The sequence below is a fragment of the Lissotriton helveticus genome, chromosome 2_2 (assembly GCF_964261635.1).
Source record: "Lissotriton helveticus chromosome 2_2, aLisHel1.1, whole genome shotgun sequence".
Taxonomy (NCBI): domain Eukaryota; kingdom Metazoa; phylum Chordata; class Amphibia; order Caudata; family Salamandridae; genus Lissotriton; species Lissotriton helveticus.
This window is the reverse complement of record NC_136060.1, coordinates 516,749,364-516,775,752: the sequence shown is the minus strand read 5'-3', so window position 1 is coordinate 516,775,752 and position 26,389 is coordinate 516,749,364. Positions and strand designations below refer to the sequence as shown.

General features: G+C 50.6%; 1 protein-coding gene across 4 annotated transcripts in view; it reads left to right on the top strand.

Annotated features, from left to right (window-relative positions):
- The window catches only part of LOXL3 (lysyl oxidase like 3), a 377,140-nt gene that overhangs the window by 247,411 nt on the left and 103,340 nt on the right, over positions 1 to 26,389 (top strand). For 2 of the 4 annotated variants that reach the window (XM_078678827.1, XM_078678824.1), the window contains 3 exons: positions 6,865 to 7,045; positions 7,557 to 7,711; positions 21,609 to 21,782. In XM_078678827.1, coding sequence (XP_078534953.1) covers positions 6,865 to 7,045; positions 7,557 to 7,711; positions 21,609 to 21,782 — 510 coding nt within the window. The remainder of the gene's footprint in view (positions 1 to 6,864; positions 7,046 to 7,556; positions 7,712 to 21,608; positions 21,783 to 26,389) is intronic. The other 2 variants (XM_078678825.1, XM_078678826.1) reach the window with 2 other exon arrangements.

The window sequence follows — 26,389 nt, the reverse complement described above, 5'->3', positions numbered from 1 at the left end:
CCAGCTCGCCTTCGCGGGTGACTGGGATATCGAGTCCTGAGAGAGAGATAGCAGCCCTCCTGCCTTCAAATCCCCAGGTACTGAACTGACTAAACCCTTACAGAGAATTCTTGAGTCAGATTCTTGGCAAAACAAACTTAACTTAAACTGCTACTTACTTACTCCCTCCCATGTATTAGGCTTAGGTCAGGTACACCGGTGTAGGCGTAGTTAGAAGCACCAGTTGAGTACGATTAGTCAATGTATATATGTATGTATCTATTTTATCCATTTTAAGGTATCATATGGCTAAGAAACCATATCAATGCTTTTACAGTATTATTTTATAATCCTGATTTTACTATATGCACTTTACTTAACTATAAGTATTGCAATTGTAGCAATTCATTTCTCTTGTATGAGGAAAAAGACTGCTCAATAAATAACACCTTTTATTGAAAACGCCCGTCTCTCTTTTTCTCTGCAAATCTGGTGAAACTAAGTACGCACGTATTGACTGAGTAAAATAGCTGTCTTTTGTTTTCACACGACTCTAGAGATATACTCTTAATCAGGGAGAGCAAAGTTGTCATGTTCTATGGTTGTCAGAAACTAAATCCCTTCTTGTCTACCCAGGGAGGTTAAACTCCTCCTTGCCTATTCGAGAAAGTTTCTAGTGAACTCTGAGCTAGCTGGCAAAAAACTTAAGTCTAATATAGTCAGTAGAGACCTAGTTAACCTCAGTCCTACGTCTACACTACTGAAGATATTATTCCAATGCGCAGAGCCTATTGGGAATATAGGAACTACACTACACTCCGGTGAATGTGGTGAGTTGGCTGTTGGTGGCTTTCTCGATGACATTCGCTGGGATCGAGAGCATGGAGATGGGTCTGTAGTTTTTGAGGTCGGTGGGGTCCGCCGAGGGTTTCTTGAGGAGGGGGTTGATCTCGGCGTGTTTCCAGTCGTTGGGGAACGATGCGGTTGTCAGGGAGCGGTTGATGGTGTGGCGGAGCATGGGTGCAATGGTGTCGGCGGCTCTGTTGAAAATTTGGTGGGGGCAGGGGTCCGTGGTTGCCCCAGAGTGGATTGACTTCATCGTCTTCAGTGTGTCTTAGGTGGTGAGGGCTGCCCAGTTGTTGATCTTTGGCTTCAGGGTGTCGGGGTTGGCTCGTGAGGGTTCAGCGTGTTAGTTGTCTTCATTGAAGATGTTGTAGATGCTCTTGATTTTGAGGTGGAAGAAGGTGCTAAGTTTGTCGCAGAGGTCTTGAGAGTGCGGAGCACAGTCCAAGTACTGATTGCTTCATCTCGATTAGGGTCCTTCAGCTGCTGGCGCTGTGATTGAGGCACTTTTTTTTATTTCTTAGTTCTTCTGCTCACACCGACCTGTCCATGTGGCATCACCCCTCCCACCCCTTGCACGTGTGGCTTCTTCCCCACCAACTTGCTCTGTTTTGTTTCTTCCCCACCAACTTGCTCTGTTTTGTTTCTTCCCCACCACCCGGTCTGTGTTGCTTCGTTTCTCATCAACCCCCTTCGGTGTCGCTTCTTCCCTTCTCACTCCCTGTCTGTGTTGCTTTTTGCCTTCTCTCTCTAACTGCTACAAGGAGAAACACGCATTGGCAAAGTCAATAGGTCTCGCCTTTGCGGGAGGGTCTATTTTTGTTTTCTATATTCTACAGTAGGTATGCGGATAGTGAGTTTAGATTGTTTGTGCTAATAAAATATTTTTTATGTTTTGCTGATTAAGTGATGTATGTTGGATGTTTTGTCTGCCACAGTAGACCTCTGGGCTTTGCAAATGTTTTTTGTTGATGTTAGCCAGCTGAAGCATTAATGCCCTGCACTACTTTTTAATTTTTAATTTTTATTTTTTTATTGACATTTTTCCAACAACCAAATTGCTTTCCAATACAACAGGTCAGCATTTTATCAACTCTGTACAGGACTTTAAATGTTCATAGTGTATACAATACACAGCAGCTTTGTAATAATACACACTGTGGTAGCTCACCACCAACACAGGAGTACATATTCATCATATGTCTAGATAGGCATAAGGATCGACAAAGAGCAACGATAACAGAAAAATTGCAATATATAGAATCATAAAGAGGGCTTAAGATGTCTCTGTCTAAATCTATTAAAGCCATATTATCCAGAAGGTAAGGAAGGGGAACAGATCCTAGAACAAGTGCAAAGTAATGCCCCATTATATCAATTTCACAGTCTGAGTTTCGCCCACATTTGTCTCTCCGATAGATTCTTACTCACTCTGAGCCCAGGTCAGAAATGGTTCCCAGATGTTCCGAGGGCTAGAAGTAGGTGGCATAAGTTCCAAAAATGTGCTCAGCTGTGTGTGACCGTATGTGACATCATTGATCCATCATTTAATGGAAGGCACCTTACTCCTGCCCCAGTCGTTGAGCAAACAACAAATGGAGTGCATGTAACTTGCGCAGCTTGGGCGGTGTGTCCTTAACATAGCCTAATAAACCAAGGGTAGGGGATGGGACAGCGGACATATCAAGAATTTGATTTATGAGGTGAAGATCAGGGACCAGAATTTGGTAATCTTGGGGCAATCCCCTGCCACATGTAAAAACGTGGCAGGGGTGTATCTACAATGCCCTGCACTACTTCATAGCATTGGATCCCGTTACTGCAGATACATAAGCTCCCTTTGGTAAGTGTTCAGAGAGCTATAGTACATGCTTTTGTTAAGCCATCTTAGCACAGCACACAGAGGCTTGGGGGCATATTATCAAGGGGGGGCGATAGGCAATTTTCGCCGCTTTAGGGGCCGTTTTCGGCTGCTAAGCGGTGATAATACTATCGCCCTATTAGCAAGCTGTCGCTAACAGCAGTTAGCGACAGCTTGTAGGCGATAGCGAGCAGTTTGGGGCCCCCTTTGCATCTCAACGATATTTATCGCTAATGACATGCAAAGTGGGCGTACCCAACCTGTTAGCGACTGAAAGCAGTCGCTAACATCGCCTTCGCCTACCAACACAGGCGTAGCGATGGAAATATTTGCACTAAGCGCGAATATCTCCAAAAACTAACACCTGCTGAGACCAATTCTTAGCCATTATATCCAATGGGAGGTAGATAACATGGCTAAGACCCTGTTAGCGATAATGCATGAATATCGCTGTATTCTCAGCGATATTCACGCATTTTGCCGCTATCGCCAGGAATTTTATCGCTTTTGAGAAAAACATTGCTAATAGCACGTTATCTGAGCGATAAAATCCCATGATGCGCGGCGATAAAAAAATTGTCGCTAACCCTACTTAGCGATAAATATCGCTAGTTGTTGATAATATGCCCCTCGGTTCTTTCAGTAGGAGAGGGTGTCTTATTTAGGCCTTCCATTCAGTACAGAAGTTGAATGTATGAGGTATTATATATAAACCTAATTGAAAGGCAGCAGAGTTCTGTACCTTGTCAAGGCAGAGCCATCACAACATATGATAACAGTGGTAGCAGGTTTGTGGAGTATTGTGCCTCTGTGTGATGATTTATTTTATTTATTTATTTATTTTGAGAGTTTTATATAGCGCGAACAAGATCTTTGCAGATAACAGAGCGCTTTACAAAGGCAGGTGGAGGGCAGGGGAACAAGGGGGCATAGTGGGGAGGTAGCTCAACATGATCATGTACATAGCACCAATACAGTATATAACATAGTACCAATATAACGTATAGTACAGGTATGAGGTAGCAGGCATAGTTGGAGCGTAAGTCATCACCAGGTTCATGTACATAGCACCAGTATAGTATATAACATAGTACCCATATAATGTATAGTACAGGTATGAGGTAGCGGGCATAGTTGGAGCGTAAGTCATCACCAGGTTCATGTACATAGCACCAGTATAGTATATAACATAGTACTCATATAACGTATAGCACCAATATAGTATATAACATAGTACTCATGTAACGTATAGTACAGGTACGAGGTAGCAGGCAAAATTGGAGCGTCGGCCATCCACTCGCTGTAAATAAACACGTGCATAGGAATATATAGGCAGTATCATAGCGCCAGACTGGTAATACTGTTCTTAATGTAAAACACGCGAAATTGTTCAAGTGTATTTAGCCATAAGGATACTTTTAACTTCTTTCTTAAAAAGAAGGGAGGAAGAGATGAGTCTTGTTTCAGGAGGAAGTGCGTTCCAGATCCTGGGCGCCATTCCAGAGAAGGAGCGTTTGTAGGTTTTTTCCTTCCGGAATCTTCGCGGTTTCAGCAGAAGATTGTTCGTGCTCCTGGTGGTTCTGGACCCACCTGAGATTGTCAACTTATGAGTGAGGTAGCTGGGTGATTTCAAGTGTATAGCCTTGTGCGTCATGCAGGCAATTTTCAGCTGAATTCTGGCTTCCAGAGGCAGCCAGTTCAAGGCTTTGAAGTCAGGGGAGATATGCGAATGCTTTTTTGATCCAGTGATGAGTCTTGCTGCCGCATTTAGTGACGCTCTTAGGGGTGCAGTTGTCGTTAGGGGGAGGCCGCAGAGGGCCACGCTGCCATAGTCTATGCGAGGGATGACTAGAGCTTGTACTGCTGTTTGGAAGTCTTTTGCTGGGAGGAAGGGTTTCAGTTTTCTCAAGGTGTTTATTTGGAAGTTTGGCAGTCTTACATGTGCGTGTATCTCTCCATTGGAAGCAGTTGTAATAACGGGCCAGGAAGCTAACACGGGACTCAGAGGGAAGAAGACGGAAAGAGCAGGTGACGAGAGAGGGGGCAAGTAGCTATGAGGGAGGGGATGGGTGTATGGAGCAGGCTCCCTTGGAAAACAAAAAATGTGATGAGATAAGGACAAGATTTACAGGCTGTTTACAGAAACAGCCCTGAGAGCATCAACACTACAAGAAACAAAAGGGAACCTTTCCAAAGCACGGGCTGAAAGAAAAAAAATATCATTTCATACACAAACTGAAATAGACAAAAGTGAAAGGATACAAGTAATAGGCTATTGCTCCATGGGAGGGAACAAGACACAAGAAGGAGGGGCAAAAACATAGATTACCCACATAGAAGCAGGCTTTTGGGAAGCACACGAAAAGAGCCAAATCAAAAGTAATGGGTGGGATGTGAACCCACAAATTGAACACAGCATGTCTCGAAGAGATAACGAGACCTAAAAAGTGCCATGCCATGGCCAGTGCTGGCCACGTCACATTGCTTTTTTTATTTTTTATTTGTCCCCATGACTAGCCCACCCTCCTTCCCTTTGTGCACCTCTATCTGATTGGCAAAGTCAATAGTTCGCCCATAGGCAAGACCGATTCGCTTTGCCAATGCTAGTTCAGTTTTTTTCTTTTTTTCACAAAATGAAAACAGCTCCTCGACGGAAGGTTCAATGCGTTAGAGCCCTTGAGCATTAGGCACCTTTGTTCTGGTGAACAGTGGTTGGCAAGTTTGAAAGCAGACCACAGAAAGGCGAGCAGCTTTTGCAACTTATTTCTCAGGTAATCTTCCAGACAAGACTCCTCGTCCCCTTCTTAAGACAATTTCAGTTTTAGAAAGACAGCAGGGACTGTCATTCATTAACATGGCTTGGACCTTTTTTCTAGGGGTTGCAAATGTGGGCTGCAAACATCCCAGCCCCACTTACTCGCCAAAAGTTTTCCTGGGAAGAAAGTAAATATGTATATGTTTTTTGGGTTCTCCCTTTCCAAAAAATAATGCACATTCATTTTTAAGGAATCGAAAAATCTCTCCACGATTTCACCCATATGCCATTCTCCATTTCTGCAGGTAACCATATAACATTCCCTTTTATGGACCCTGACCCCAGAAGCCATGTATGAGGCATCACATGTGGCACACAGACCCTGACCCTAGAAACCATGTATGAGGCATCACATGTGGCACACAGACCCTGACCCCAGAAGCCATGTATGAGGCATCACATGTGGCACGCAGACCCTGACCCCAGAAGCCATGTATGAGGCATCACATGTGGCACGCAGACCCTGACCCCAGAAGCCATGTATGAGGCATCACATGTGGCACACAGACCCTGACCCCAGAAACCATGTATGAGGCATCACATGTGGCACAGGGACAACGACCCCAGAAGCCATGTATGAGGCATCACATGTGGCACACAGACCCTGACCCCAGAAACCATGTATGAGGCATCACATGTGGCACAAAGACCCTGACCCCAGAAACCATGTATGAGGCATCACATGTGGCACACAGACCCTGACCCCAGAAACCATGTATGAGGCATCACATGTGGCACAGGGACAACGACCCCAGAAGCCATGTATGAGGCATCACATGTGGCACACAGACCCTGACCCCAGAAGCCATCTATGAGGCATCACACGTGGCACACAGACCTTGACCCCAGAAACCATGTATGAGGCATCACATGTGGCACACAGACCCTGACCCCAGAAGCCATCTATGAGGCATCACACGTGGCACACAGACCTTGACCCCAGAAACCATGTATGAGGCATCACATGTGACACACAGACTCTGACCCCAGAAACCATGTATGGGCATCACATGTGGAACACAGACTCTGACCCCAGAAACCATGTATGAGGCATCACATGTGGCACACAGACCCTGACCCCAGAAGCCATGTATGAGGCGTCAACTGTGGCACAGGGACACTGACCCCAGAAACCATGTATGGGCATCACATGTGGCACACAGACCCTGACCCCAGAAACCATGTATGAGGCATCATATGTGGCACACAGACCCTGACCCCAGAAACCATGTATGGGCATCACATGTGACACACAGACTCTGACCCCAGAAACCATGTATGGGCACGCCTGTGTCTGTTACTTCACCCAATTGCAATCCTCCATGCCTGCAGGCAACCATCTAACATCCCCTCTTACCTTTCCCAGCAGCTCATCCGGCTGAAAGGCGGAGCCAAGGTGGGCGAGGGTCGCGTGGAGGTGCTGCGGAAGGGCGTGTGGGGCACGGTGTGCGACGACCGCTGGAACCTGCAGGCGGCTAGCGTGGTGTGCCGTGAACTGGGCTTCGGCAGTGCCAAGGAGGCGCCCACTGGTGCCCGCATGGGTCAAGGTAAGTTGGAGAGGGAGGCAGGTGGGAGACCCCAAGTCACCCCAGAGAGCTACAGTCTGATTGAGGGGCAAGATGAGGCACACAGAGTACCTACCAACCCCCTCCCTGGCATTATTCTGCCATGCATGGAGAAGAGGCCTGGTGAGCAGAGGGCAGGGGTGTCTGCATCAGGATGGCAGATGGACAGACAGACATCTACTCGCTGGAGGTGAGATGGACTGCTAGGCGCATTCTGGAGAGAGAGAGAAGGGTGGTAAGCAGGTGGGTGTAGCCCTGCAGAGCTCAAGGGGTGGAGAGGGGATGGATGAAGGGGCCAATGGAGGTGCTGCTGGCTGAGATGATGGTCTGACCGCTGCATGGATGGATGAGCGAGTGATTGGAATCACCGAGGATAGGTGGACCCAGCTGTAAATGGGAATCCATAATGTGTCGGTAGGTGTGTAAGTTGCAGGTAAGGTGCAAAGGCGTGCTAGTGATGCCCCCTCTGCCCTCCTCTACCCTCCGCCTCCAGGCATGGGCCCGATCCACATGAACGAGGTGCAGTGTTTGGGCACCGAGAAGTCTCTGTGGAGCTGCCAGTACAAGAACATCACAGAGGAGGACTGTCAGCACTCGGAGGACGCTTCAGTGCGCTGCAACACACCATACATGGGCTTCGAGAACACGGTGAGTGAACCTTCCCAAAGCCTTACCAGACCCCCAGATAGGCATCGTAGGGCACTCCCGTAGCAGCAACACAGAGCACATGAGACCCTCAAGCACTACTCCACCGCCACCCATCTAACCTCTAGGATCAAGAGCTGTCAGAGTGCCAGTAAGGACTAGTCCACCCCACACCGGTCTGACGCACTGTTCACAAGAGACCCTCAGGGTGCAAGAGTGCCAGTAAGGACTCATCCACCCCACACCGGTCTGATGCACTGTTCACAAGAGACCCTCAGGCTGGCAGAGTGCCAGTAAGGACCACTCCACCCCACACCGGTCTGATGCACTGTACACAAGAGACCCTCAGGCTGGCAGAGTGCCAGTAAGGACTACTCCACCCCACACCGGTCTGATGCACTGTACACAAGAGGCCCTCAGGCTGGCAGAGTGCCAGTAAGGACTACTCCACCCCACACCGGTCTGATGCACTGTACACAAGAGACTCTCAGGCTGGCAGAGTGCCAGTAAGGACTACTCCACCCCACACCGGTCTGATGCACTGTACACAAGAGACTCTCAGGCTGGCAGAGTGCCAGTAAGGACTACTCCACCCCACACCGGTCTGATGCACTGTACACAAGAGGCCCTCAGGCTGGCAGAGTGCCAGTAAGGACTACTCCACCCCACACCGGTCTGATGCACTGTACACAAGAGACTCTCAGGCTGGCAGAGTGCCAGTAAGGACTACTCCACCCCACACCGGTCTGATGCACTGTACACAAGAGACTCTCAGGCTGGCAGAGTGCCAGTAAGGACTACTCCACCCCACACCGGTCTGATGCACTGTACACAAGAGACCCTTAGACTGGCAGAGTGCCAGTAAGGACTACTCCACCCACACCGGTCTGATGCACTGTTCACAAGAGACCCTCAGGCTGGCAGAGTGTCAGTAAGGACTACTCCACCCCACACCGGTCTGATGCACTGTTCACAAGAGACCCTCAGGCTGACAGAGTGCCAATAAGGACTACTCCACCACACACCGGTCTGATGCACAGTACACAAGAGACCCTCAGGGGGCAAGAGTGTCAGTAAGGACTACTCCACCCACACCGGTCTCATGCACTGTACACAAGAGACCCTCAGGGGGCAAGAGTGCCAGTAAGGACTCATCCACCCCACACCGGTCTGATGCACTGTTCACAAGAGACCCTCAGGCTGGCAGAGTGCCAGTAAGGACTCATCCACCCCACACCGGTCTGATGCACAGTACACAAGAGACCCTCAGGGTGCAAGAGTGCCAGTAAGGACTACTCCACCCACACCGGTCTCATGCACTGTACACAAGAGGCCCTCAGGGGGCAAGAGTGCCAGTAAGGACTCATCCACCCCACACCGGTCTGATGCACTGTTCACAAGAGACCCTCAGGCTGGCAGAGTGCCAGTAAGGACTCATCCACCCCACACCGGTCTGATGCACAGTACACAAGAGACCCTCAGGGTGCAAGAGTGCCAGTAAGGACTCATCCACCCCACACCGGTCTGATACACAGTACACAAGAGACCCTCAGGCTGGCAGAGTGCCAGTAAGGACTCATTCACCCCACACCGGTCTGATGCACAGTACACAAGAGACCCTCAGGGTGCAAGAGTGCCAGTAAGGACTCATCCACCCCACACCGGTCGGATGCACAGTACACAAGAGACCCTCAGGGTGCAAGAGTGCCAGTAAGGACTCATCCACCCCACACCGGTCTGATGCACTGTTCACAAGAGACCCTCAGGCTGGCAGAGTGCCAGTAAGGACCACTCCACCCCACACCGGTCTGATGCACTGTACACAAGAGACCCTCAGGCTGGCAGAGTGCCAGTATGGACTCATCCACCCCACAACGGTCTGACGCACTGTTCACAAGAGACCCTCAGGCTGGCAGAGTGCCAGTAAGGACTACTCCACCACACACTGGTCTGATGCACTGTTCACAAGAGACCCTCAGAGTGCAAGAGTGCCAGTAAGGACTCATCCACCCCACACCGGTCTGATGCACAGTACACAAGAGACCCTCAGGGTGCAAGAGTGCCAGTAAGGACTCATCCACCCCACACCGGTCTGATGCACAGTACACAAGAGACCCTCAGGGTGCAAGAGTGCCAGTAAGGACTCATCCACCCCACACCGGTCTGATGCACAGTACACAAGAGACCCTCAGGGTGCAAGAGTGCCAGTAAGGACTCATCCACCCCACACCGGTCTGATGCACAGTACACAAGAGACCCTCAGGGTGCAAGAGTGCCAGTAAGGACTCATCCACCCCACACCGGTCTGATGCACAGTACACAAGAGACCCTCAGGGTGCAAGAGTGCCAGTAAGGACTCATTCACCCCACACCGGTCTGATGCACAGTACACAAGAGACCCTCAGGGTGCAAGAGTGCCAGTAAGGACTCATCCACCCCACACCGGTCTGATGCACAGTACACAAGAGACCCTCAGGGTGCAAGAGTGCCAGTAAGGACTCATCCACCCCACACCGGTCTGATGCACAGTACACAAGAGACCCTCAGGGTGCAAGAGTGCCAGTAAGGACTACTCCACCCACACCGGTCTGATGCACTGTTCACAAGAGACCTTCAGGGGGCAAGACTGAGAGCGGAGCCAGAGAGAAGGGAGAGCGCTAAAGCAATTCTGCCGAGTGCACGAGGTAGCGCCCACAAGAGGTAAGGTGAAATGCGGGAGAAGTGCAGCCTGTATTGTGTTAAATCACAATATCAGTGTAAGTTGAACAGGAAATACTCTATATGTTTTTATCAGGCTGAGAAAAAAAAGAGGGGTTGAGTGCTCCAGTGAGAGACTTCATACCAAAAGGCTGTTCCTGATGAGTTGTTTCTCCCTGATGGGATTTGATATCTTGTAACAATCTGGCTGCTATTCAAAGCAGAGAACAAGAAGGGAGTACAACAGGTCGACCCATGTCAGCACTTCCTGCCCATGCATAACCACTTCCTGTTCCAGCCAGGCAATCACTTCCTGGTCTGTGTATAAGCTATATCTATGCTACCCACATAATCACTTCCTGCCCGTGTATAACCACTTACTATTACACCCATGCAATCACTTCCTTGTCTATGCATAGGCACCTGCTATTGCATCCACATAATCACTTCCTGCCCGTATCTTAGCACTTCCTGTTCCACTGACATTATCACTTCCTGCCATGTGTATAGCCACTTCCTATACACATGTACAATCAGTTCTAAATCTGAATACACCTCATCTTTCTGTCCCACACCCCACACTTTGTCTGTTCAAGAAGGCCCCTAGAGGTAGAGAGACAGGGGATGGACAGGATTATGTGTGATGTATTATTCAGTGTATATAACTCTGCCACCACTGATGTCCCTGCACGCCTGAGAGTCAGTATGTCGGTGTGTGCATGTCTGTCTGTCTGTCAGTTCCTGGCCATGCTTGTGTCTGCATGCTCCTCGTTGTGTTGTGCAGTTCGACCCCTGAGTTAGTGTGCATGTTTGTCACAGTGGTTGTGTTGTTTAGCTGTGTTAGCATTGACTGTGGCCTGTATATATGTGACAATCAGTCTTTGTGTTTTGTTTGCTTCAAGTTGTGGGTTAATATCCGTGTGTGTTGTTGTGTCTGTGGCTGGTCTTTGTGCAGCTTTTGCATCCATTGGCGAGCACCGTCTGTTATTGGTGTGTCCATCCCTGTTTGATGGGTCATTGTATTGCTTGCATGTTCTTCACTGGGCGTATGCCTGAGATTGAGTGTTGGTATTTTTGTGACCTGTATTCACCGGTTGTTGCCTTGCTTGTGTATCCGTCACTGGGATCCTGCCTGGCGTTGCGTATCAGTGTTTTTATGTGCCTCTGTCACTCACAGTGTCGCTCACTCACATGACCATCAGGGGGTATACGCCTATATTTGTGTCAGTGTTTTTTGTCACAACATTTGTGGGTCTGCGTTGTGCCTCTGTTTCCCCAGTGAGTTTCAGCCTCTTTTGTGCTCGTGTGTCACTGTGAGTTGCACCTCTCCATGCCCAGTTCACTAGTATCTTTCAATTCTGGGTTATTCAAGCACCTGCAAAAACTCTCATCTTGAAAGCCCTTTAGAGGGAAAAAAGATATAATTTACACTCTTTAAGAAAAAGAGGAAGTGGGAATGTTAAAAAAATTCCCTACTGACAGAAAATGGGGCAATGGAGATACTCAAACCCACTCTTGTAGTAGAATATTCTACTACAAGAGTGGGTTTGAGTATCTCCAACTGCCCCTGGCCTCTCCCTCCTCTGGAGAAGAGTGGGGGCTTCCTACTGATGGTGCAGCTCCTACCATGTCACAGTCCCTCTTCCTCCTTTGCGATGAGAGTGACAACCTCCTACTGATGGAAGAGCTGCTCCAGTGTCACAGTCCCTCTTCCTCCTCTGTACAAGAGTGACAATCTCCTACTGATGGAGGAGCTGTTTTTGGCCTCAGGTACCTCCACGATGCACGTGAACCATTGCTTGTCTAGAGACATCCCCTACAGCCAGGCATCCAGCAGCTTGGCAATGATTAGGGCAGGCAGCGCGACTCTAGAGGGACTTCTCGTTCAATCAAAGGCACTGAATCACCTGAACACCATCCCTGGCCACCACACACATGGGTAACCAGAGTCTGATGGCCTATCGAGAAGGGGCGATGCTTTCCTTTTTAATCACACGCTGCTCTTGGAGGGCCTGAATGTAACACCAAGGGGTGCTACCGGGAACGCTCCACGGTGCCGTCTTAAGACCATGGGGTGATCCTGAAAGACACACGTCTCACCCAAAGGCTGCCTAGAGGGTATCCTAGTGCTCTCAGAAGGCACCAATGTACCCTAGGAAGGCACTGAGGTGGCAACATAAGTCCTACTGTTATCCATTACAGACCTATTGTGGTTCACGGCAGTGAGAGGGTACTACTAAAAGCGAGGGGTCACCCCAGAAGCCTCTTGCACCCTGGGAATGGATTAAGGACACCTGCAAAGGTCCAGGGTCCACAATTATGTCCTGAGAAGACTTTCAGGAGCTCCTGGACTGGATTCAGCAACAGCGAGCCGCCCTTAGATGGGTTCTTCGATGAGTACTCTACTCTGGGGGGTCACCTTTACCTTTAGTTCCCCGTCCACCACACCCTAGTTGTGCCTCATTCTACCTACAGCTGGATCCAGTCCAGAGATAGAGTTTCTGTCTGGATTGTCTCTCAATCCAGGGACATCTCATCTGTCAGTGGAGAGGTTGGGACCCCCATACTTTGGCAATTTGCCAGGAATCCATGTTCATCTGGAGGCCTTCACCAGCAGGTGTGAAGATACTGATACCTGTTCACTCTGCTATTTCTTCTGTTCACCACCAATTGATGTGAATACAATAAGCAGATGGAGCCAGTAACACCGACGTTTGCACCTACCCGTGTGGCGGGAGGTGGGCGTCTTCGGAGAAACAGCGGGACTGGTTACAAGTATCGGCAGAAGCGTTAGAGTCCCTCTCCAAGCTCCAGCCTTTGGATAACCCAGAGGAACTTAGGGTGATACGTGGGAACATCCTCTGTCAAAATGTCTGCTTGCTTGTCGTCACCGCCCCTCCCTTCTCCTACCTCCTCATCATACCCTCCTTCTAGGGCACCTCTAGTCAACTGCTTGTCCTTTGTCAGTATTTTGCTTCCTCCCTTTGTCGTCATCTCTCTTCCTGCCCTTTGTTACCGCCCATCGCCCCTGATCCTTTTGTGTCTCCACACTCCAGTTCCTGCCTCCTTTGTGTGTCTCTTCCATCTATCTACTCTCTTCCATCTTTGCTCCTCCTCCACTTTGTCCTCCTTTGTTATTACCCAATCCTCCTTCGACCTTTGTCTTTCCCACCCCTTCATCTACTCTCTTCTCTCTTTACCCATCTACCACTCATCTACCCTGTGGAGGAGTGTGGCTCAATGGTTAGAGCGGCAGACCCTGATGCAGAGTTCTGGCCAGGGACCTGGTTTCAATTCCCGCCTCGGCGGGGTCTTGGGCTCAAATTCCTCAGACCTGTTAATTCTCGCCTCGGTGCCTATTCTAATCATGGGCCCCACGCTGCAACTCTGGGCAATAGCTTGCTTAGCCTCCACACCGGCCCCAACAGCGCTGGGATGCCTGGCTTCACCCTGGGGGTGCCCAGGAGTGGGCACTTCACAGGGAAAGCCAGGAGGGGTTCCACAGCGGTATGAGTGTCAGCGCCAGGAAGCCGCATAGGCGACACCGCCTGGTGACAGTGCGCTCTATAAATACCATGACATTTGACATTTGACATACCCTCACCCTCCTTTGTCTTTACCACTATTTTTTTGTCTGCACCTCGACCCACCTCCACCCTTCATTGTCTGCACGCGCCCTCTACTGCGACCCTCCTCTGCCTGCAGCTCTCTTCCCATCTCTCTCTCTGCACTTCTCATATTTCCTCCTTCTCTGACCAACTCATCCCTTCATCTTCTGCCCCAGTCTCTGTCTCCCTCTCGCTGCTGTCTCCCATCTGTATCTGCACCTCCGCCTCTTCCCCCTTCACTGCCTCACCTCCCTCGCCCCGTCTTTATTCACCTCCCCCTCTTCCCCCTTCACTGCCTCAACCTTTCTAATTGTACACTTACCCCCCTTCTGTACGTGCACCTCCCATCTTCTCCGTTCTCTGTCTCTATCTCCCTCATTCTGGACTTGCACCTCAACATCTGACCCCTTCTCCACCTCCACCTTATCAATCTTCCCCCTTCTCTGCCTGAACTCCCCCATCTCCCTCCTTCTCTGCCTGAACTCCCCCACCTTCCCCCTTCTCTGCCTAAACTCCCCCACCTTCCCTCTTCTCTGCCTGAACTCCCCCACCTTCCCCCTTCTCTGCCTAAACTCCCCCACCTTCCCCCTTCTCTGCCTAAACTCCCCCACCTTCCCCCTTCTCTGCCTAAACTCCCCCACCTTCCCCCTTCTCTGCGTGAACTCCCCCATCTTCCCCCTTCTCTGCCTAAACTCCCCCACCTTCCCCCTTCTCTGCCTAAACTCCCCCACCTTCCCCCTTCTCTGCCTAAACTCCCCCACCTTCCCCCTTCTCTGCCTAAACTCCCCCACCTTCCCCCTTCTCTGCGTGAACTCCCCCATCTTCCCCCTTCTCTGCCTAAACTCCCCCACCTTCCCCCTTCTCTGCCTAAACTCCCCCACCTTCCCCCTTCTCTGCCTAAACTCCCCCACCTTCCCCCTTCTCTGCCTAAACTCCCCCACCTTCCCCCTTCTCTGCCTAAACTCCCCCATCTTCCCCTTCTCTGCCTAAACTCCCCCATCTTCCCCCTTCTCTGCCTAAACTCCCTCATCTTCCCCCTTCTCTGCCTGAACTCCCCCATCTTCCTCCTTCTCTGCCTGAACTCCCTCACCTTCCCGCTTCTCAGCGTGAACTCCCCCACCTTCCCCTTCTCTGCCTGAACTCCCCATCTCCCCAGTCCATGCCTGAACTGCCCAGTGCCCTCCTTCTGTGCTTGCACCTCCACCAGTTTGTTCTTTCTCCCCTTCGCTCCCTTCTCTGCCTGCACCATCACCCCAGCTGTAGCTGTACCTCCTCCATCTTCTGCTTTCTGTGTCTGCACCGCCTCCTCTTCTCTTCTTTTGTCTCCACCTCCTTTGTCCCTTCCTCAATCTCTCCTATCTGTCCTCCTCACAGCTCCTTTTTCATTTGCACACCCCCTTCAACCATTTTCATCAGCATCTCCTCCTCATCTCTTTCTCTTCCTTTTCACCTCCCCTTTTTGCTGTATGTGCCTTCACCTCAACCACACCCTCTCCTTTGACTGCACTTCCTTTTATTTTTCAGTCCCCTGTGGGCATCTCTCCTCCACTGCCCCCTGCTATATATAAACCCCCTATGTCCCTCTTCAGTGTCTGCACTCCCCTCCACTGCCCCCTGCTGTATACAACCCTCCCCATGTCCCTCTTCAGTGTCTGCACACCCTCCACTGCCACCCTGCTGTATATAAACCTCCTCATGTCCTTCTTCAGTGTCTGCACTCCCCTCCACTGCCACCCTGCTGTACACATCTCTCCCCATGTCCCTCTTCAGTGTCTGCACCCCCTCCACTGCCTCCCTGCTGTACACATCTCTCCCCATGTCCCTCTTCAGTGTCTGCACTCCCCTCCACTGCCACCTGCTGTATATAAACCTCCCCATGTCCCTCTTCAGTGTCTGCACTCTCCTCCACTGCCACCCTGCTGTATATATCTCTCCCCATGTCCCTCTTCAGTGTCTACACTCCCCTCCACTGCCACCCTGCAGTATATAAACCTCCCCATGTCCCTCTTCAGTGTCTGCACTCCCCTCCACTGCCACCCTGCTGTACACATCTCTCCCCATGTCCCTCTTCAGTGTCTGCACTTCCCTCCACTGCCACCCTGCAGTATATAAACCTCCCCATGTCCCTCTTCAGTGTCTGCACTCCCCTCCACTGCCACCCTGCAGTATATAAACCTCCCATGTCCCTCTTCAGTGTCTGCACTCCCCTCCACTGCCCCCTGCTATATATAAACCCCCTATGTCCCTCTTCATTGTCTGCACTCCCCTCCACTGCCCCCTGCTGTATACAACCCTCCCCATGTCCCTCTTCAGTGTCTGCACTTCCCTCCACTGCCACCCTGCAGTATATAAACCTCCCCTTGTCCCTCTTCAGTGTCTGCACTCCCCTCCACTGCCACCCTGCAGTATATAAACCTCCCATGTCCCTCTTCAGTGTCTGCACTCCCCTCCACTGCTCCCTGCTGTATATAACCCTCCCCATGTCCCTCTTCAGTGTCTGCACTCCCCTCCACTGCCACCCTGCAGTATATAAACCTCCCCTTGTCCCTCTTCAGTGTCTGCACTCCCCTCCACTGCCACCCTGAAGTATAAAAACCTCCCATGTCCCTCTTCAGTGTCTGCACTCCCCTCCACTGCCCCCTGCTGTATACAACCCTCCCCATGTCCCTCTTCAGTGTCTGCACTCCCCTCCACTGCCACCCTGCAGTATATAAACCTCCCCTTGTCCCTCTTCAGTGTCTGCACTCCCCTCCACTGCCACCCTGCAGTATATAAACCTCCCGTGTCCCTCTTCAGTGTCTGCACTCCCCTCCACTGCCCCCTGCTGTATATAAGCCTCCCCATGTCCCTCTTCAGTGTCTGCACTCCCCTCCACTGCCACCCTGCTGTACATAAGCCTCCCCTTATCCCTCTTCAGTGTCTGCACTCCCCTCCACTGCCCCCTGCTGTATATAACCCTCCCCATGTCCCTCTTCAGTGTCTGCACTCCCCTCCACTGCCCCCTGCTGTATACAACCCTCCCCATGTCCCTCTTCAGTGTCTGCACTCCCCTCCACTGCCACCCTGCAGTATATAAACCTCCCCTTGTCCCTCTTCAGTGTCTGCACTCCCCTCCACTGCCACCCTGCAGTATATAAACCTCCCATGTCCCTCTTCAGTGTCTGCACTCCCCTCCACTTCCCCCTGCTGTATATAACCCTCCCCATGTCCCTCTTCAGTGTCTGCACTCCCCTCCACTGCCCCCTGCTGTATACAACCCTCCCCATGTCCCTCTTCAGTGTCTGCACTCCCCTCCACTGCCACCCTGCAGTATATAAACCTCCCCTTGTCCCTCTTCAGTGTCTGCACTCCCCTCCACTGCCACCCTGCTGTATATAAACCTCCCATGTCCCTCTTCAGTGTCTGCACCCCCTCCACTGCCACCCTGCTGTGCAGAAACCTCCCCATGTCCCTCTTCAGTGTCTGCACTCCCTCCACTGCCACCCTGCTGTATATAAACCTCCCCATGTCCCTCTTCAGTGTCTGCACTCCCCTCCACTGCCACCCTGCAGTATATAAACCTCCCCATGTCCCTCTTCAGTGTCTGCACTCCCCTCCACTGCCACCCTGCTGTATATAAACCTCCCCATGTCCCTCTTCAGTGTCTTCACTCCCTCCACTGCCACCCTGCTGTATATAACCCTCCCCATGTCCTTCTTCAGTGTCTGCACTCCCCTCCACTGCCACCCTGCTGTACACATCTCTCCCCATGTCCCTCTTCAGTGTCTGCACTCCTCTCCACTGCCACCCTGCTGTATATAACCCTCCCATGACCCTATTCAGTGTCTGCACTCCCCTCCACTGCCACCCTGCTGTATATAACCCTCCCATGTCCCTCTTCAGTGTCTGCACTCCCTCCACTGCCATCTTGCTGTATATAACCCTCCCCATGTCCCTCTTCAGTGTCTGCACTCCCTCCACGGCCATCTTGCTGTATATAACCCTCCCATGTCCCTCTTCAGTGTCTGCACTCCCTCCACTGCCACCTGCTGTATATAACCCTCCCCGTGTCCCTCTTCAGTGTCACTCCCCTTCACTGCCACCCTGCTGTATATAAACCTCCCCATGTCCCTCTTCAGTGTCTGCACTCCCCTGAACTGCCACCCTGCTGTATATAAACCTCCCATGTCCCTCTTCAGTGTCTGCACTCCCCTCCACTGCCACCCTGCTGTATATAAACCTCCCATGTCCCTCTTCAGTGTCTGCACTCCCCTCCACTGCCACCCTGCTGTACACATCTCTCCCCATGTCCCTCTTCAGTGTCTGCACTCCCCTCCACTACCATCCTTCTGTATATAAACCTCCCATGTCCCTCTTCAGTGTCTGCACTCCCCTCCACTGCCACTCTGCTGTATACAACCCTCCCCATGTCCCTCTTCAGTGTCTGCACTCCCCTCCACTGCCACTCTGCTGTATAAACCTCCTCATGTCCCTCTTCAGTGTCTGCACTCCCCTCCACTGCCACTCTGCTGTATAAACCTCCTCATGTCCCTCTTCAGTGTCTGCACTCCCCTCCACTGCCACCCTGCTGTAAACAACCCTCCCCATGTCCCTCTTCAGTGTCTGCACTCCCCTCCACTGCCCCCTGCTATATATAAACCCCCTATGTCCCTCTTCAGTGTCTGCACTCCCCTCCACTGCCCCCTGCTGTATACAACCCTCCCCATGTCCCTCTTCAGTGTCTGCACTTCCCTCCACTGCCACCCTGCAGTATATAAACCTCCCCTTGTCCCTCTTCAGTGTCTGCACTCCCCTCCACTGCCCCCTGCTGTATATAACCCTCCCCATGTCCCTCTTCAGTGTCTGCACTCCCCTCCACTGCCACCCTGCAGTATATAAACCTCCCCTTGTCCCTCTTCAGTGTCTGCACTCCCCTCCACTGATACCCTGAAGTATATAAACCTCCCATGTCCCTCTTCAGTGTCTGCACTCCCCTCCACTGCCCCCTGCTGTATACAACCCTCCCCATGTCCCTCTTCAGTGTCTGCACTCCCCTCCACTGCCACCCTGCAGTATATAAACCTCCCCTTGTCCCTCTTCAGTGTCTGCACTCCCCTCCACTGCCACCCTGCAGTATATAAACCTCCCATGTCCCTCTTCAGTGTCTGCACTCCCCTCCACTGCCCCCTGCTGTATATAACCCTCCCCATGTCCCTCTTCAGTGTCTGCACTCCCCTCCACTGCCACACTGCTGTACATAAGCCTCCCCTTATCCCTCTTCAGTGTCTGCACTCCCCTCCACTGCCCCCTGCTGTATATAACCCTCCCCATGTCCCTCTTCAGTGTCTGCACTCCCCTCCATTGCCCCCTGCTGTATACAACCCTCCCCATGTCCCTCTTCAGTGTCTGCACTCCCCTCCACTGCCACCCTGCAGTATATAAACCTCCCCTTGTCCCTCTTCAGTGTCTGCACTCCCCTCCACTGCCACCCCGCAGTATATAAACCTCCCATGTCCCACTTCAGTGCCTGCACTCCCCTCCACTGCCCCCTGCTGTATATAACCCTCCCCATGTCCCTCTTCAGTGTCTGCACTCCCCTCCACTGCCACCCTGCAGTATATAAACCTCCCCTTGTCCCTCTTCAGTGTCTGCACTCCCCTCCACTGCCACCCTGCTGTATATAAACCTCCCATGTCCCTCTTCAGTGTCTGCACCCCCTCCACTGCCACCCTGCTGTACAGAAACCTCCCCATGTCCCTCTTCAGTGTCTGCACTCCCTCCACTGCCACCCTGCTGTATATAAACCTCCCCATGTCCCTCTTCAGTGTCTGCACTCCCCTCCACTGCCACCCTGCAGTATATAAACCTCCCCATGTCCCTCTTCAGTGTCTGCACTCCCCTCCACTGCCACCCTGCTGTATATAAACCTCCCCATGTCCCTCTTCAGTGTCTGCACTCCCCTCCACTGCCACCCTGCAGTATATAAACCTCCCCATGTCCCTCTTCAGTGTCTGCACTCCCCTCCACTGCCACCCTGCAGTATATAAACCTCCCCTTGTCCCTCTTCAGTTTCTGCTCTCCCCTCCACTGCCACCCTGCTGTATATAAACCTCCCATGTCCCTCTTCAGTGTCTGCACTCCCTCCACTGCCACCCTGCTGTACAGAAACCTCCCATGTCCCTCTTCAGTGTCTGCACTCCCTCCACTGCCATCCTGCTGTATATAAACCTCCTCATGTCCCTCTTCAGTGTCTGCACTCCCCTCCACTGCCACCTGTTGTATAGAACCCTCCCCTTGTCCCTCTTCAGTGTCTGCACTCCCCTCCACTACCTCCCTGCTGTATATAACCCTCCCTTTGTCCCTCTTCAGTGTCTGCACTCCCCTCCACTGCCACCCTGCTGTACACATCTCTCCCAATGTCCCTCTTCAGTGTCTACACTCCCCTCCACTGCCACCCTGCTGTATATAAACCTCCCCATGTCCCTCTTCAGTGTCTGCACTCCCTCCACTGCCACCCTGCTGTATATAAACCTCGTCATGTCCTTCTTCAGTGTCTGCACTCCCCTCCACTGCCACCCTGCTGTGTAGAACCCTCCCCATGTCCCTCTTCAGTGTCTGCACCCCCTCCACTGCCTCCCTGCTTTACACATCTCTCCCCATGTCTCTCTTCAGTGTCTGCACTCCCCTCCACTGCCACCTGCTGTATATAAACCTCCCCATGTCCCTCTTCAGTGTCTGCACTCTCCTCCACTGCCACCCTGCTGTATATATCTCTCCCCATGTCCCTCTTCAGTGTCTACACTCCCCTCCACTGCCACCCTGGTGTATATAAACCTCCCCATGTCCCTCTTCAGTGTCTGCACTCCCTCCACTGCCACCCTGCTGTACACATCTCTCCCCATGTCCCTCTTCAGTGTCTGCACTTCCCTCCACTGCCACCCTGCAGTATATAAACCTCCCCATGTCCCTCTTCAGTGTCTGCACTCCCCTCCACTGCCACCCTGCAGTATATAAACCTCCCATGTCCCTCTTCAGTGTCTGCACTCCCCTCCACTGCCCCCTGCTATATATAAACCCCCTATGTCCCTCTTCAGTGTCTGCACTCCCCTCCAATGGCTGCCTTCGGTGTCTTCGTCTCCTCTCCGTGGTCTCGTCTGCATCCACACTAGGCACCAGTCTGTCTTTCCTTCATTCATAGCCTACTGGTCAGCACCAGCCTGGACTTTAATCATGGCTGCTCTGCCGCAGTGTCAGCGGAGAGACCCCCCCACTCAGACCTACAGGGAGGCGCTGCCATGGTCATCGCTGGAGTCAGCAGGACCAGCCACTACTTGTCATAGTAACTTCTTGCAACTTTCCTCCTTGGAGGTAGCTGATTTCAGCCCACCTGCACCATGATGTCATTATGATGTCATGAAGTAAAACAGAAGAAGCTTGCTTAGTGGCCAGTCCTGGGAATCATATACAAATAAGGCATTAATAATTCAGTGCTTCTACAATGAAGTTATGTATCCACCTGTGTGGTCTCCCTGAGCCCTGATCAACGTCCAGGCTTGGTCCCACTAACTTCAAATACTGTTCCCACAATGCTAACCCGTCTCTACGCCAACCCGCAGATACGCCTGAGTGGGGGAAGGAACCGCCTGGAGGGCCGGGTGGAGGTGCAGCTGCCTGGGAATGGCAGCAAAGCTCTGAGATGGGGCCTGGTCTGCGGAGAAGGCTGGGGGAATAAAGAAGCCGCGGTTGTGTGCCGCCAGCTCGGCTTGGGATACGCCAACAGCGCACTGCAAGTAGGTATCAATGGCAACAGCGCGCTTGGCCCACCTGCCTTGGCCAGCAGCGTCAGAACAATGGAGGTCCAGAGTCATGTACACACCAAGAGCGGCTACTGGGCGGGATTAGAGCAGACCAAACCAATGGGGAGCAGGGACGTGTGCTTGTATTGAGAAACAATCTCCCTAAATCCTCCAGAAAGCACTAGGAGATAGGACTAGGCCTTAAAAAATTGAAAGATTGGCTTCCAAAATCTCAGGCTGGAATTCCAAATGTAAAAAGTGGGCAACAAAAAGTAATGGACCATGTACAAGCTCAGTGCAATTACACAAAGATTCAATAAAATATGTTTACAAAAAAAAAAAGTATTGGACTACTAATCAATCTGTGTATAGAAGCTCAAAGTTGTCCACTAAAAGAGTGAGCTAAAAAGGAAAGAATAACCTACTAAAAGAAATGTGTGGTCTGCCAAAATCAGAGGGTGGGCTGCACTTACGCAGGCAATGGGTCACTGAACTGTCCACAGGCTGCCAAACTAAAGAGTGGGCTAGCACAAGCAACGAGAGGACTATGGCAATCAAAGTAATAATTAACAAAACTGTTGAGGGCTAGTCACAGAAAGGCATCTGTTTAATTGGAAAGAAACAGTGTAGGCTACTGCATGCACTAGAGTTGAAATAGCCATCTTCATATTTTTATGCATTTAATGTTTGAATTTCCATTCCCACTTCTTTCTTTCAAACTGAAGATTCTTTGTAACATGGGCAAAAGGTGACACCACCCTGTGCTAGCCCTCCTGGCGGGCGAGTGTGGCCAAAAAGTACATTGTGGCCCAACCTTGTCATCTACTTCTCCTGGCCTCTCTGTCAGCAGGTGTCTTTCCATAGCTGGATATGACACAACCATGATAGAATACACATAAAAGCATAGCGTGGCCAAGGTTTGGTAAACTCATGTATGGGGCGCCCCAGACAGGACCTGCTGCGGGTGCGAAGGGTGCCACAAGGTGTGTTTTGGGCTATGACGCAGAAGTATAGAGATACAGCCCTCTTCAGCGCTGTGTGGTGTGCGTGCAGTTACTAGATATTAGGGGGGCCCCAGTAAACTGCTGAACCTCCACCTGTAGTATCCCACCAGGAAACCCAAACCTGGTATCCTGCCACTTCCACAACCCTCCAAACCCAGCACGCCTACTCTACCTTTTCAACCGCTACACAACAACCCAACCATGGCCGTCCGCCACCCCAAGCTGAGAAGACTCGCCCTATCTCGTGCCTTGCTCCACCACTGCCTACAATGCTCCCAGCCACTGCCAGCCTGCTGCCATAGCCTTGAAGGACACATCTTAACTGATTGACTCATAACTTCCTCGTGTTCTTTCATTTGAAAACTCTACGGAAAGTGTTGCCTTCCATTCCATTGGGTCTCCAGAAGATGGTGGTTACGACTCTCATTTCACACAAAGCAGACACTACTGTAACGCGATTTTTATTAACGTTCAAAAGCGCTTTTTACATCAGCTACAAACGCTGCAGAGTGCCGCATCATGGTTACTGCTCGGTGTCCCGAAGTATAAATCCACATCTCAGGCATTGATCCATCTACACCGGCTCCCCTTGAGTAAACGCATCCAGTTCAAGGCGCTCTGCATCGCCTTCCGGGCACAACACGGTGTTGGCCCTGAGTATCTGATACAGCGTTTTCAGCGCTACACCCCGGTTCGCGCCCTGCGCTCATCCACCAGTGGAAACCTTGTAATCCCCAGATTTAAGAAGGCCAGCTGGGGTAGGAGATGATGCATCTCATGCACATCGAGGCGGTGGAACTCACTCCAGACGGAACTAAAACTCAAGCCAGATCTACTGGAATTCAGGCAGAAGCTCAAAACCTGGCTATTTAATAAATAATCCTGGTATCTTCCAGATTTCCAGCTTGTCCGTGTCTGCTAGCGCCTAGATACCCCCGGGTGATTGTCGCGCTTTATAAATTCAATTTTCATTTCATTCATTTCATCACACATATAGCGCTCAGACTCCCTCAAGAGAAGTCTCAAGACGCAGGTCGGAGCGGGTTACCTTGGAATAGATCTATCTTCAGAGGCTTATTGAAGACAGTCAACAGGGTGAAATGACTGAACCCAATAACAGCAAGCTCCAGAGTCTGGGACTGCATTTTGGAGGGGCCCTTCTACCCTTGGAACTAAGATTTGAGCGGGGAACTGTCAAAAGATGAAGGGCAGCCTGCTTAGACTTCTGGCAAGAGAACAGATGAAAATAAATTCAGTATTTTAGAATCCACAGCAAGATAGAGAATGCATTAATAGATACAGCCTGAAGTGTATATGTTCTTGCGCTGGCCACCATTGCAGAGATCTTCTGGTTGCAGTGATATGATCCCTTGTATTAAAGCCTTTTATAAGCCTCAGCCCCCCTTCTGCGCTCTCTGACGCCTCCACTTCAGAAGGGAAGGGAGTCCCTTCACCGCAGCCCTGTACTCTGCTGGAAGGTGTCAAGTGGTGCGTCTCATTAGATGAAGTTCACGAAAACAACTGCTCAGTACTGCTCATTTTTGCACATTAAAAGAAGCGGCACGAGGAACACAGGTTTTAATCTTAGCGGAGGGAGATGAACTGGCCAAAAACATCAGGAAGGGGAACAGAGGGCAGCCTCTGGCCCACCTTCCCTGCCAAGAACTATAAGCTTGTTTGTAAAACTTTTCAGTTCTATGCCATTAATTGCCATCCCACCTTGAACACTGGTACGCGTATCTGCATGACTAGGCCAGCCAATGGGTCCTCTGAACATTTAATGCAAATGTGCCGAGGATCCATCCTCCAAATTGCAGCTCCTACCTGGCATCCTACTTCCCCAACCGCATAAAACCTGTACAACACAGTTTCCTTTCTTCCGATTTTCCAAATCCCACGTCATATCCATACGCCCCATGCCCTAACGCATACTGTCAGGACTACTGCTGTCCACCCAGTCCCCAGGTAATCCGGCTTTATTTAAAGCTCACAATCAAAAAACTGGAACATTCTTCACACTTGGTTCTAATTTGACTGTTAGAATGATCGTATCCCTCCAGCGGGCAGCCCACATCACCCTCCTGTGTGACTGCGAAAACATAACCCAGAGTCGGCTTTTGTGTCGATCCCCGGGCAAGTCTAGGTAATCAACAATTACCAAACATAACAGTCTTGGGAATAAAATCTCTTATTGTTAAACTACGTAGTGTGTTTTCTTGGCCGCTCACAGATAATTGATGCTTTTGGGTAATTGTCGCACTCTACAAATTTAAATCCAATCAAATAATTAAACTTCACAACACCATCTTGTTTTCCTTCTTACTTTTTGACTTTCAATTTAAAATATAATTGTTCTTTATACATTAATAACAGTAATTTGCTTTTAACATTTTATCAGTGCATTTTGGACTTACATTTTTTCATCAATATTTGAATATTGTCAAGCAATTGAAAATATCTGTACAAAGATGAATTGAAGCATTGATTAAACAAACATCTTGCAGAATCATTGTCCACAAACTAATTTTATACTTCATTCCTAAAATACTATGAAAAACCTCCAGAATACCTGAACGTGTCAAGGATGAAGTCTCTGGTTCAACCTGTAAGGATCGATTTAGAATATTCTTTCAAACTGTTGCTGGAAGAGGTAGTTACCTATGTCAAAGGTACAGGCCATATTTATTGACAATTACCTTTAATGGCAGGAGACATGGGGCCCGATTCACAGAACTAACTTAAGACAAAATCCTAAACTTACTACCATTTTGGTATTCACAGAAGGCACTTACTCATTTCGGTATTCACAGAAGTTAGGAGTCCTAACTTTACTACTCCTAAACTGAGAAAAATCCTAACTTTAAGACTTTCGGTATTCACAAAAGTCATTTAGGAGTCCTAAAGTTAGGAGTCCTAACTTCTGTGAATACCAAAATGAGTAAGTGCCTTCTGTGAATACCAAAATGGTAGTAAGTTTAGGATTTTTTCTTTTGCCTTTCTCCTCTCCTGCGCCACTCTTGTGCTTGCGCAGGGGACGTGGCGGCTGCTCACGGGTCCTGGACTCTTCTCTTGTCGCTGTTCAGATTTCTGTGACAGTCAGGGGGGTGCTCCTTCCAACTGTCCATTGCGCCAGGCTCCAGCACCTTCTGCCTCTGCAGACCACACCCCAGAGAGAGCTTCTCTTCCTGTGCAAGTACTATGGGTTTATTCAAAATGGAGTCGTCCAGTGTCTCTGGCCACATGGCCCCCCTTCCCCCAGTGCTCCATTCACCGTGGTTCAGCTTGGTGCCTGGCCCCCAGCGACAGCAGTTGAAGGATTGGCTTGTAGCTCCACCTATCTTTTCTCCTTGGAGGGAAGATCTTCGCTCTGGGAAGAAAGGTCATTAATCTAACCTGCCAGGGCCAGACCGCAGCCAGGGACTCAGAGAAATATGACATTTCTGGACGACCCAAAAGCAGCACAAATATGACTTTGGACTTTGCAGAATACTCATTTTCACCTCTGCTACAAGGGACTTTAGTGCGTGTCTGGAATCTGTAGGCTTGGTGGAAGTTACTCTAGCCATGGGTTCCACCTCCCCTGAAGGGAATAATGAA